The 13,606-nt window shown below is 45.1% G+C and overlaps 1 protein-coding gene across 1 annotated transcript in view; it reads left to right on the top strand.

Annotated features, from left to right (window-relative positions):
- The window catches only part of ubac2 (UBA domain containing 2), a 225,216-nt gene that overhangs the window by 134,324 nt on the left and 77,286 nt on the right, over positions 1-13,606 (top strand). The window contains exon 6 of the mRNA XM_080198062.1: positions 6,683-6,730. Coding sequence (XP_080054188.1) covers positions 6,683-6,730 — 48 coding nt within the window. The remainder of the gene's footprint in view (positions 1-6,682; positions 6,731-13,606) is intronic.

The following is a 13,606-nucleotide window of genomic DNA, read 5'->3' as shown; positions in this document are numbered from 1 at the left end:
AGAACATAAGAAATAGGAGCAGGAGTAGGCCACCTAGCCCTTCGAGCCTGCCCTGCCATTCAACAAGATCATGGCTGATCTGAAGTGGATTAGTTTCACTTTCCCGCTTTCTCCCCGTAACCCTTAATTCCCTTATCAGTCAGAAACCTATCTACCCATGACTTAAATATATTCAGCGAGGTAGCCTCCACCACTTCAATGGGCAGAGAATTCCAGAGACTCACCAACCTTTGAGTGAAGAAGTTCCTCCTCAACTCTGATCTAAACTGCCCCCGACTTATTTTGAGGCTGTGCCCTCTAGTTCTGCTATCCTTTCTAAGCAGGAAGAATCTCTCTACCTCTACCCTATCCATCCCCTTCATTATCTTATATGTCTCTATAAGATCTCCCCTCAGCCTTCTAAACTCTAACAAGTACAGACCCAGTCTATTCAATCTCTCCTCATAGGCTAGCCCCCTCATCTCCAGTATCAGCCTAGTGAACCTCCTCTGCACTCCCTCCAAGGCCAATATATCCTTGCGCAAATGCGGTGACCAAAACTGCGCACAGTACTCCAGTTGCGGCCTCACCAGTACCCTGGACAGTTGCAGCAAGACCTCCCTGCTTTTATATTGTATCCCTCTCGCTATGAAGGCCAGCATCCCATTTGCTTTCTTGATCACCCCTGCTGCACCTGCAGATTGGGTTTTAGCGATTCGTGCACAAGGACCCCCAGGTCCCTCTGCACCGTAGCATGCTGCAGCTTTTCGCCCTTTAAATAATAATCCCTCCTACTATTATTTCTACCAAAGTGGATAACTTCACATTTGCTAACATTATACTCCATCTGCCAGTTCCTCGCCCACTCACTCAGCCTATCCAGATCTCTCTGCTGACTCCGCACCTTCACTCAATTTGCTTTTCCACTCATCTTTGTGTCATCAGCAAATTTCGTTACTCTACACTCAGCCCCCTCCTCCAGATCGTCTGTGTAAATGGTAAACAGTTGCGGCCCCTGCACCGATCCCTGCTGCACTCCACTAGTCACCAACTGCCAACCAGAATCGCACCCATTGATTCCAACTCTCTGCTTCCTATTAGACAACTAATCCTCTATCCTCTGATATCACTGCTGTGCAAAATCCAGCCTCTCCGTCCTGCCCCACCTCTCTCTCTCTCTCTTTCCCTCTCTCTTCGACAGCACCAAGTCTTTGATTTCACAATTGTCATTCCTTTTCCTACTTGCATTATTTGCACATTTCATAAACTTGAGCTCATCCACAATATCTGCTGACCTGCGTCCTAACTCACACCAAGCCCCATTCCTTATCACCACTGTGTTTTCTGACAATCAGTGGCCAGAGGTCCAGCAGTTTATTTCTCCACCTTCTCCCCACTCCCTAGCCCTACAACATCCTCCAGCCCCACAAACAATGAGCCACAAAAAAGGTCAGTAGCATGCAGTAGGGAATCATCGTGCCAAGTTGGAATCACCCTGATCCCAAGAATTAATGCTAAAATAGCGCAGACGGAGGCTATTCAGTCCATCAGATCCATGCCAGCTCTCTTTAGTGCAATCCATTCAGTCCCACTCCCCTGCCTTATTCCTTTATTCCTGCAAGATAATTTCCACAGTGTCCATCCAATTTCCCAAGGAAATCTTTGATCATCTATCTCTATTGCCACCACTCTCTCAGGCAGCGAATTCTAGCTCTTTACCACCTGTTGCAAAAAAAACTTCTTCCTCTTCTCCCAGCCCCCTACCCCACCTATTTGTTTCCCAAAGCCTTAAATCAGTATCCCCTATTGCTTGTCCCACCAACTAATGGAAACAGCTGTTCCTTGGCTACTTTATCTAAACCTGTCATAATCTTGTACACCTCCATCAAATTTCCCCCCAACCTCTTTTGCTCCAAGGAGAACAACCCCAATATCTTCAACCTAATCTTGTAACTAAAGTTTCTCATCCCTAGAACCATTCTGCTAAATCTTCTCTGCACCCTCGCACCCTTTCTAAAGTGTGGTGATCAGAACTGGACACAATACTCTCGCTGTGGCCTAAACAGAGATTTATAACATTTCAACATAACACTCCACTTTTGTACTCAACGTTTCTATTTATAAAGCCCAAGATCTCATATGCTTTCCCAATCTGCCCTCTCTCAACATGTCCCACTACCTTCCAAAATTGTTGCACATGCACCCCCCTGGTCCATCTGTCCCTGAAATACTATGTCAATCAGTCTCTATCTTCTCTCCTATCCCTTCTGCCAAAATGCATCATCTCACAACTGCCTGTGCTAAGTTCTGTATTTATATGAAAGCAAAATTCTACCGATGCTGAAAATCTGAAATCAAATGAAGTGCTGGAAATAGCCACCCAGCAGGGTAGCATCTGTGGAGAGAAGAATGGAGTTATGTTTTGAGTGGAAAATGACCTCTTCTGAACTGAGGAGAGGTAGAAGTGCAATAGTTTGAAAGCAGGGAGGTTGACGAAGAACAAAAGGGAAGTTCTGAGAAAGGATTGAGGTGGGGCGAGATTAAGTGTCAAAGATTTCATGAAACAGAAGGAAAAGGAAATGGTAATGTTTGTGGGAAAGAAACAAAGAACTTGTCTATAGTAGGTGTTTTTTATTCATTCATATGATGTGGGTGTCACTGGCTGGGCCAGCATTTATTGCCCATCCCTAATTACTCCCTGAACTGAGTGGCTTACTAGGGTATTCAAGAATCAACAACATTGCTGTAGGTCTGGAGTCACACGTAGGCCAGACCGAGTAGGGTCAGCAGATTTCCTTCCCTAAAGGACATGAGTGAAGCAGATGGGTTTTTGTGAGAAGCGACAACAGTTTCATGGTCATTGTTAGAATTGTAATTCCGGAATGGCAGAGTAATGGACAGCTCTCTCCGAAAACAAAGACATGAAAACCAAGATTAAGGCAAAAAAAGATAGAATCAAAATGGGGAGGGAAAAGCGGGCAGAGGGCAGAGTTCATGGTTTGAAATGTTGAACTCAGTAATGAATCCAGAAGACTGCAAGGTGGCAAACTGGAAGAGGAGATGCCTTTCCTGGAGTTTGCGTTGAGTTTCACTGGAGCACTGTAGTAAGCGGAGGACAGAAATGTGAGTGTGAGATTGAGGTGGAGAATTAAAATGATGAGCCACCAGAAGCTTGGGGTGATGCTTGCGAACTGGGCAGACTAAACCTTTTGTTGTACAAGGGTGTAATGTTTACTGCTCTTCCATCCACTGCTATCTCCCCCATGTCCAGAAGAGACTGAAGATTCTGGCAATCCTAGTTGCTGCCTGCACCTTCCACCCCGAGGTGCAAGCTAAGACCAGATTCAACTCTGAGCATAGTCAACCTTTCCAGTACATCCTGTTTGACAATTTTCACATCACTTATTACTCTACCATCTCCACTTCTGTTGATAATTATCAGCATCCTCTTCCTGTGTAAACACTGATACAGAATACCATTTATTATTCTAGCCTTTCTCTGCATATATTGCCCTCTATTCCTCGTCACAATGGATGTCTTGGCACTCTGCATATATTGCCCTCTTTGTCTCTAATAAACCCCACCCTGCCTCTTGCTACCTGCTTACCATTTACATGCTGGTAAGATTTTTTGGTTCTCTTTTATTTAAACTACCATTCTATTCACATGGCCCCATAGTCATAGAGGTTTACAGCATGGAAACAAGTCCTTCAGCCCAACCTGTCCAAGCTGCCCTTTTTTTAAACCACTGGCATCATAGAATCCCAATCAGAAGGAGGCCATTTGGCCCAACAAGTCTGCACCAACTGCAATCCCACCCAGCTCCTATCCCCATAACCCCACTATTTACTGTACTAATCCCCCTGACACCAAGGGGCAACTTATTATGACCAATCCTCCTAACCCGCACATCTTTGGACCGTGTGAGGAAACCAGAGCACCTGGAGGAAACCCACGCAAACACGGGGAGAATGTGCAGATTCCACGTAGACAGTGACCCAAGTTGGGAATTGAACCCAGGTCCCTGGTGCTGTGAGGCAGCAGTGCTAACCACTGTGCCATTGTGCCTCCGCTAAGCTAGTCTCAATTGCTCACGTTTGGCCCATATCGCTTTCTACCCACCTTATCCATCTAAATGCTTTTTAAAAGACAAAATGGTACCTGCCTCTACTACTACTTCTGGCAGTTATCCATCTTAGTAAGAAGTCTCATAACTCCAGGTTAAAGTCCAATAGGCCTACTTGGTAGCAAAATCCACTCGCTTTCAGGGCACTGCCCCTTCGTCAGGTGAGTGGGAGTTCTATTCCTCGTCACAATCGATGTCTTGGCACTCTACACCAGCATCCCCCATGACGATGGCATTGCTGCAACTGCCTCAGTACTCAATGCCAACAACTGCCAGTTTCCAGATGCAATTTTACAACTCATCCGCTTCATTCTAGACCACAATGTCTTCACCTTCAACAACCAGTTCTTCATCCAGACACATGGAACAGCCACGGGGACCAAATTCACACCTCAATATGCCAACATCTTCATGCACAGGTTCGAACAAGACCTCTTCACTGCACAGGACCTTCAACCAATGCTATACACTAGATACATTGATGACATTTTCTTCCTTTGGGCTCATGGTGAACAATTATTGAAACAACTTTATGATGACGTCAACAAGTTCCATCTCACCATCAGACTCACCACGGACTATTCTCCTGAATCAGTTGCATTCTTGGACACACACATCTCCATTAAGGACGGTCACTTCAACACTTTATTGTACCACAAGCCCACGGATAACCTGACGATGCTCCACTTCTCCAGCTTCCACCCTAAACACGTTAAAGAAGCCACCCCCTACAGACAAGTCCTCCGCATACACAGGACCTGCTCAAATGAGGAGGATCGCAACAGACACCTCCAGCCACTGAAAGATGCCCTCATAAGAACAGGATATGGCACTCGACTCGTCGATAGACAGTTCTGACGTGCCACAACGAAAAACCGCACCGACCTCCTCAGAAGACAAACATGGGACACGGTGGACAGAGTACCCTTCGTCACCCAGTATTTCCCCAGAACGGAGAAGCTACAACATCTTTTCCTGAGCCTTCAACATGTCATTGATGACGGCAAGCATCTCACCAAGGCCATCCCCACACCCCCACTTCTTGCCTTGAAACAACCGCACAGCCGCAAACAGATAATTGTCTGCAGCAAACTACCCAGCCTTCAGGAGAATAGTGACCACGACACCACACAGCCCTACCACAGCAACCTCTACCAGATGTGCCGGATCATCGACACGGCTGCCATCGTCTCACGTGAGAATACCATCCACTAGGTACACGGTACATACTCTTGCAACTTGGCCAACGTTGTCTATCTGATACACTGCAGGAAAGGTTATCCTGAGGCTTGGTACACTGGGGAGACCATGCAGATGCTACAACAACGGATGAATGAACATCGCTCGACAATCACCAAGCAAGAGTGTTCTCTTCCTGTTGGGGAACACTTCAGCGGTCATCGGCATTCGGCCTCTGATCTTCGGGTAAGCGTTCTCCAAGGCGGCCTTCATGACGCACGACAGCGCAGAATCGCTGAGCAGAGACTGATAGCCAGGTTTTGCACACGTGAGGACAGCCTCAACTGGGATCTTGGGTTCATGTCACACTATCTGTAACCCCCATAACGAGTTGCTGAGCTTGCAAAGTCTCACTAACTGTCCTATCTGGAGACAATACACATCTCTTTAACCTATGCTTAACACTCTCTCCACTCACATTGTCTGTACCTTTAAGACTTGATTACCTGTAAAGACTCGTATCCCAATCATTATTTTGTAAATTGAGTTTGTGTCTTTATATGCCCTGTTTGTAAATAGAACTCCCACTCACCTGATGGAGGGGCAGCGCTCTGAAAGCTAATGGATTTTGCTACCAAATAAACATGTTGGACTTTAACCTGGTGTTGTGAGACTTCTTACTGTGTTTACCCCAGTGCAACGCCGACATCTCCACATCACAGTTAGCCATCTTGTTCTTCACTTTCTCTATTAACTGATCACATTTGGGCTGGTTCTTGCTGGAAGAATTCACCTAACATGCAGTGGACACCTTTTTTTTCCATTTTGTCATGTACTCTATCTTCCTTTTCATACGAAGAGCCCTTCTGTCCCCCGCCATCCCCTATCCACGTTATTGGAATCCACCCAGCCTTTATCTGAAGCAACATCACCTTGAAGATCAGCCATTGTTCTGTTATAGTTCTACTTTAGATTGTTCCTTGTTCTTCTACATTACTAATCTCTAAACCTTATGATAAGAGGATCACCCTTATCCAAGTGTTCATCCATGGACACTTGGTCCACTTTGCCCACTGCATTCCCTCGCACCAAACCCAGCAATGTTTCCTTCCTAGTTGGGCTGAGGACATACGAGTCAAACAAGTTCTCCTGAACACATTTCAGAAATTCCTCCTCTCTTTCCCTTCACCCTAACATTATCTCAATTGTGGTTTGGGTAATTGAAGCTCTGCAGCATCAACATTCCATATTTCTTACGCAGCTTTGTGATTTTCCCTTAATCTTCTTATTCTCTTTCCAAAAGAATAAATAGAAATTGTTGATACAATGTTGATACAGAAGGCTCATATTTGTAGTTCGTCCACAGTTAGCCATTTATGTTTTGTGTTGCTTTGTAGCTCCTGACATCTAGTACAACTATGTGGATCTTGGCCTTAAGTGGATTGGTAAGTTCCCTTTTCCTTACCAATGTTCTTTGTGTATAAATAATCCTTTTGCTATGGTTTTAATTTTGCGTCAATTGCTTTGAAGGTTATCAAAGTTACTTTGGAGGCTTGATTGACTTGATTGTACTGTGGTTATGAATTTGCTGAAGTCTGTAAAATTTGCAAAATGAGAAGGAAGCCATTGAGCTCAACTGAACCCTGTCAGTGTTTATGGTCAAACCAAGTCACCTCTCATCTCTTTCATCTTACCCGATCAGCTTATCATTCTCTCATGAACGTATCTGGCTACCCTTCAACTGCTATTTGCCTCTGTAACTTCATATGATGGCGAGTCCCACATTCTCACCATCCGCTGGACGAAGACATTTCTATTGAATTTCAACAGTGTTATATATTTGATCAGTTATAATGGGGAAACGAGGAAGTAAGTGAACATTGCATAGAATATACATGGCTGTCACTGGCCCCAGCTGGTGTTTATGCACCACACAATCTGTACTGGATCTTAGGAGTGACTATCTTATAGTTATGCTCCCTCGTTTTGGACTCCCCACAAGTGGAATCCACACTGTTTACTGCATCTTTTTGTATCAAAACCTTATCAGATTTATATCTTCAGTGAAATTCAGGGCAGGATAACTTTTCATTGTCATTGCATGGCAGCATTATTAACAACCAAACTTGTAGTGGTGGTTTTAAAATATTTTTATGATAGTTTTTGTCCTTTTAAATCACTATCTGGGAACATTTGTGGCCCAGGATTACTGTGTTGTCAACACATGTCCAATCTCGTGAAATTATATTAATGTCATAAAACCCAATCTCTAGACTCCTTTGTCTGACTTTATGTTTACAAGATTTTCTTGGACTGCTGCTTCGCTAACTTTGTTCCCCCAGCTGAATTGTGTTTATTAGTAAATTTACTGGCATCGCTAGCTGAACAGAGTGCATTAGCAATAAACAAATTGGATAACACACGTGTCCACAGCACATAAGTCTGTAACTGCATGGGTCGTTCACAGTAACGCTTTCCCCAGTGCCTTACGCAGTAATGAATTTGCGCTGTGTTTTTTTCTATGAGACAGTGTTACCAATCCAAGTAGGTGGTTGGTGGTACTTGTGACTCTGAAGGTAGCCAGTAAGCAACCAGCAGTGGGACAAAAAGAATGTGCTCCGTCCAGCATCAATTGGTAGTGTTTTGATGAAGAGGGGATTTATTAGAGTGGTACCAGGAATAAGGGACTCTATGTATAAATGAGCAAAACTGGGATTTGTTCTCCTTAGAGAATAGAGTAGGTTAAGGGAAGAATTGGTAAAGATGTTCAAAATCCTTTGATAGTGTAAATAAGGATAAAGTGCTTCCAATAGCAGAATTAGTTTTTAACTGGAGGACATGGATTTAAGGCCATTGCCAAAAGAACAAGAGATGACGTGGACAAAAGAACATAGATCTGGAATTCACTGCCTGAAAGTGAGGTGGAAAGGGAATTGGATGAATAATTGATGCAGGATGTAGGACCAATCAGTCTAAAGATGTGCAGGTTAGGTTGATTGGCCATGCTAAAATTGCCCCTTAGTGTCCTGAGATGCGTAGGTTAGAGAGATTATTGGGTAAAATGTGTAGGGATATGGGGGTAGGGCCTGGGTGGGATTGTGGTCGGTTTAGACTTGATTGGCCGAATGGCCCCTTTCTGTACTGTAGGGATTCTATGACTATGAGATAAGATTATGGGGATTGCAATTAGTTAGATTGCTCTTTCAAAGAGCCAACACAGACACAATAGGCCGAATGGTCTCCTCCTGAGTTGTGTGCTACATCATTCTGGAGCCAAGAAAGTTAAGAGGAAATTTAATAAAGGTTTCAAAATCATGAAGAGCTTTGCTTGCATTGTAAAGAGGAAATGTAATGGCAGAAAGGCCAGCAGTTGAGGATACAATAAGGCAAAAGAACCACAGGGAAGATAAGAACTTTTTTATTATACAGCAAGTTGTCAGGATCTGGAATGTGTTATCCAAAAGGGTCAGATTGGAGTAGGAAGGAGATTCCGTGTTAACTTTCAAAAAGGATGGGATGTACTTCTATCCAATACAGACTCAAGAAGGAAGAAATGGCTGTGGGGAAAGAATGGGAGCGAGGAGGGAGCATAATTGAATCAATCTTTTAAAGAGCATGCATCACTTCATGCTGCTTTTAGCACCAGTCTCATCCTTTATCATCACCATTTACATTCCCTTTGTCCAATTAAACCCCCTCTACCTCATAGTATAAATCTTGTCCGATTTCCCTACGGTTCTGACGAAGGGTCATCCCGACTCAAAACGTTGGCTCTGTTCCCTCTCCGCAGAGGCTGAGTTTCTGCACATTGTTTGTTTTTGTTTCAGCCTCCTGCTCTATATGATTTTATGAAATCCAGAAAGTTAAAAGTCAAACGCTTGCTCAACATTGAGTGAATCATTTTATCGAATTCTAACCGCCACAATCTGAGAGACATAGATGTCCCCGTAAGAATATACCATTTGCAAGCGATGTGTTAAATACTCTGAAACGGGAAAGTTCCTTATCGTTTCCTTATAATGTTGTTTGGTGAGTTTGAAAAACCCTTGATTACTGATTGGGGTGTTGCCAGTAAACCTTGAGCCGGAGGTGCCGGTTCCTCACGTAACATTGCCATAGCTGCCTCAGATAGTGTTTTTCAGATTCAGTGATGATTGTGGTTTGCTGCAGGTGGGAACAGGAAGCAGCAGCAATTTGGCCAGGGAGTGAAATGTTGCAGTTGGTGATTCATGACGATAAAAAAAGAACAAACATACATTTTATTTGGGGATCTCTGGAGTTGGTTCTGCAGGGATGTTGCAGCAGCGGCTTGGCTGTTCAACTTGGAAAATTACATATTTTACATGTGAAAGTTAAATACAATGTCCCATTTTGGAATGCATTTTTAATTCCATAGAGTTTACAGTAAAAAAACAGGCCATTTTGCCCCTACCCTGTTTATTTCGTTCTCTAGTACGGTAGGATGAGAGAAGAATTGACGAATGTTGACTGGGGGAGCGCGTTGGAAGGTAGGTCTGCTGAGGAGCAGTGGAGGATCTTTAAGGAGATCTTTCTTGGTGCTCAGTAGAAATTTATTCCGATGGTTAGAAAGGACCGTAGGAGGAGAGGTAATAAGCCGTGGATAACGAAGGAGGTGAAGGAAAGTGTTAAATTAAAAGCGGAGGCGTTTAGAGTAGCTCAGAGTAGTGGGCGAGAAGAGGATTGGGAGAGGTTTAAATGTCAACAAAGATTGACAAAGAAGTTGATAAAGAAGGGTAGGATAAACTATGAAGCTGGGCTAGCGCTTAATATAAAAAAGGATAGCAAGAGTTTTTATAAATATATAAAAAGGAAGAGGCTGGCTAGGGTGAACGTTGGACCCTTAGAGTATGAGAGGGGGGACTTAGTGGTAGGGGATGGGAAATGGCTGAGGCCTTGAATAACTTTTTTGTTTCGGTCTTCACGGAGGAGGACGTGAATAATTTGCCGGGTGTTAGCGATGGAAAGATGGTAGGACTGGAGGGTCTCAATGGCATTATTGTTACTAGAGAGGCAGTGCTCGACAGACTGGAGGGACTGATTGTGGACAAGTCCCCAGGACCGGATGGAATGCATCCGAGGGTCCTGAAAGAAATGGCGGAGGTGATAGTGGATGCCTTGGTGGTTATTTTCCAAACGTCGCTGGATTCCGGGAAAGTGCTGGAAGACTGGAAAGCAGCTAATGTTACGCCGTTGTTTAAGAAGGGTGGCAGGCAAAAGGCAGGGAATTATAGGCCGGTTAGTTTAACGTCTGTTGTAGGTAAAATGTTAGAATCCGTCATCAAGGAGGAAATAGCGAGGCATCTTGAGGGGAATTGCTTGATAGAGCAGACGCAGCACGGTTTCGTTAAGGGGAAGTCATGTCTGACGAATTTATTGGAGTTCTATGAGGATGTGTCTAGGGCGGTGGATAGAGGAGAGCCGGTGGATGTGGTCTTTCTTGATTTTCAGAAGGTGTTTGACAAGGTACCTCACAAGAGGTTATTGCAGAAGGTAAGGGGGCATGGAGTTGGGGGTAGGGTGTTAGCGTAGATAGAGGATTGGCTGTCAAATAGGAGGCAGAGAGTGGGGGTTAATGGATGCTATTCGGATTGGCGGTTGGTGACTAGTGGAGTACCCCAGGGGTCGGTGCTGGGGCCTCAGCTATTTCCCATTTATATAGATGATCTGGAGGAGGGAACCGAGTGTATGGTGTCGAAATTTGTTGATGACACCAAGATTGGTGGAACGGCAAATTGCACAGAGGGGGTGGAGAGTCTGCAGAAGGATTTAGATAGGCTGGGCAAATGGGCCAGGAGCTGGCAAATGGAATTTATTGTTGGCAAATGCGAATTGGTCCACTTTGGTCGGAATAATGGTAGGAAGGACTATTACTTATGTGGCGAAAAACTGCAGCATGCGACGGTGCAGAGGGACCTCGGGGTCTTTGTGCATGAGTCGCAAAAACCCAGCCTGCAGGTGGTCAGGAAGGCGAATGGGATGCTGGCCTTCATAGCGAGGGGGATTGAATATAAAAGCAGGGAGGTCTTGCTGCAGCTGTATAGGGCACTGGTGAGGCCACAGCTGGAGTACTGTGTGCAGTTTTGGTCGCCGCACTTACGCAAGGATATTTTGGCCTTGGAGGGAGTGCAGAGGAGGTTTACTAGGCTGATACCGGAGTTGAGGGGGTTGAGCTATGAGGAGAGGCTGAATAAACTAGGCTTGTACTCGTTAGAGTTTAGAAGAATGAGGGGAGATCTCATTGAGACATATAAGAAGATGAATGGGATGGATAGGATAGAGGTGGAGAGACTCTTCCCGCTCAGAAAGGATAGTAGGACTAGGGGGCACAGCCTCAAGATAAAGGGGGGGCAGTTTAGAACGGAGTTGAGGAGGAACTTCTTCACTCATAGGGTGGTGAATCTCTGGAATTCTCTGCCCGTTGAAGTGGTGGAGGCTGCCTCGCTAAATATATTTAAGACGCGGGTTGATGGGTTTTTGATAAGCAAAGGGATTAAGGGTTATGGGGAGAGGGCGGGAAGGTGGAACTGAGCCACGACAGATCAGCCATGATCTTATTGAATGGCGGGGCAGGCTCGAAGGGCTAGATGGCCTACTCCTCTCCTATTTCTTATGTTCTAATGTTCTTACCCTTCTTCAGCTTTCTATTTTCTCCCTCACGTTTCTTCTAGATTCATTTTAGGTAGAATAGAATCCCTACACTCCAGAAGGAGGTCACTTGGCCCGTCGAGTCTTTACTGACCACGTCCCACCGAGGCCCTATTCCCACAACCCCACACATTTACCATTTTAATCCTCCGACACTAGGGTCAATTTAGTGTGGCCAATCCACCTAACCTGATCATTTTTGGAGTGTGGGCGGAAACCAGAGTACCCGGAGGAAACCCACGCAGACACGGGGAGAACATGCAGACTCCGCACAGACAGTGACCCAAAGCAGGAATCGAGCCCAGGTCCCTGGCCCCCTCCTGTGAGGCAATGGTGCTAACCACTGTGCCACCATGTCACCCAATAGGATTGACGATATCAATAACCCTTGCAGAGTTTGAGCTGCTGGGAAGATCTGCAGGCTGGGAATCTGTGTTGGACATTTCATCAAACTATCCTGAGTGCTCTGTTCCTTCGTTCCCTGTACTGAGTGAGTTCTCATCATCTGTGATTTCAATCTCCATCTCAATTCATTATACTGACTCCCTCTCTCTCTCTTCTGAGTGCTGTGCCCTCCTTATCCTTCCTTAATCTCTCCCTTCATTAAAAACCATCCAACCCCTAAACACAGCTCCCATTTGCTCTTGCCATTTTACGAAACCTCACTCTTTCCATCATCTCAACTGATAAGATCATCTTTGAGCACTTCCTTTTAATGCTCTCCACCCACGTACCACTTTCCCCGACCCACTCTGCTTCTGCCTGTGTGAGCCCTTGGAAAAATCTGTCCAAATTCACTTTCAGCTGTAATTTCAAAGCCACAATTGTCTAGCCTTCAGTCATCTATTCACAATGACGTTTTTAACAGCTACCTCGCCGTTCAATCACACCTTCTCCTCCAGTAAGATAAAGGCAAAATACTGTGGAATGCGGCAAAATACAGCCCTGACTCTGATTGTCCAGACTCGAAACATCTGTTCTCTCTCCACAGATGCCGTCAGACCTGCTGAGTTTCTCCAGCAGTTTCTGTATTTGGTGCATTTTCTCCTCCAGCTTTGATGTCTCAGCCCACATTAAATCCATTGTTCTCCCTTACCCTGGCTGCTCACCTTATCTCTACTGCCTCAAGTCCAAGACTAATATGGCAGACAACTTTTTTTTAACCATTCACCACCAGATTTGGTTGGCCTACATAAGGCTCGATTGGGTCCCGATCTCGTCCGTCAGAACAGCTTGCTATTTGAGGCAGCTGGATATGGAAGTCGGGGCAAATGGATCAAAGGTTATGGGGAAAAAACAGGATGAGGTTATTGAGTTGGAGGATCAGCCATGATCACAATGAATAGCGGAGCAAGCTCAAAGGGCCAAATGGCCTCTTCCTGCTCCTATCTTCTGTTTCTTCACCCCATTGGCTGCCCCTTCTGCCACCTTCCCATTGCTCCAAGATTCCTTTAAGGTTCTTCCCCAGCCCTACCCCTAAACCTACATCTTTCTCTAGTTTCTCACCTATATCCTTGCAAGCCCCCTCCCAATTCATCTCCTGCTGTCTCGACCATTCAGTGTTCTCTCCTGGTTCCCATCCTAATTGACGGTGTCCCCACGGCTTGTACCTCAGTCCTTCATTGCGTCTCTCCTCAATAAAACAATCCTTGACC

The sequence above is a fragment of the Carcharhinus amblyrhynchos genome, chromosome 10 (assembly GCF_965287045.1).
Source record: "Carcharhinus amblyrhynchos chromosome 10, sCarAmb.v2.hapA, whole genome shotgun sequence".
Lineage (NCBI taxonomy): Eukaryota > Metazoa > Chordata > Chondrichthyes > Carcharhiniformes > Carcharhinidae > Carcharhinus > Carcharhinus amblyrhynchos.
The sequence above is the reverse complement of the archived record's forward strand: the minus strand, read 5'-3'. Positions and strand labels throughout refer to the sequence as shown.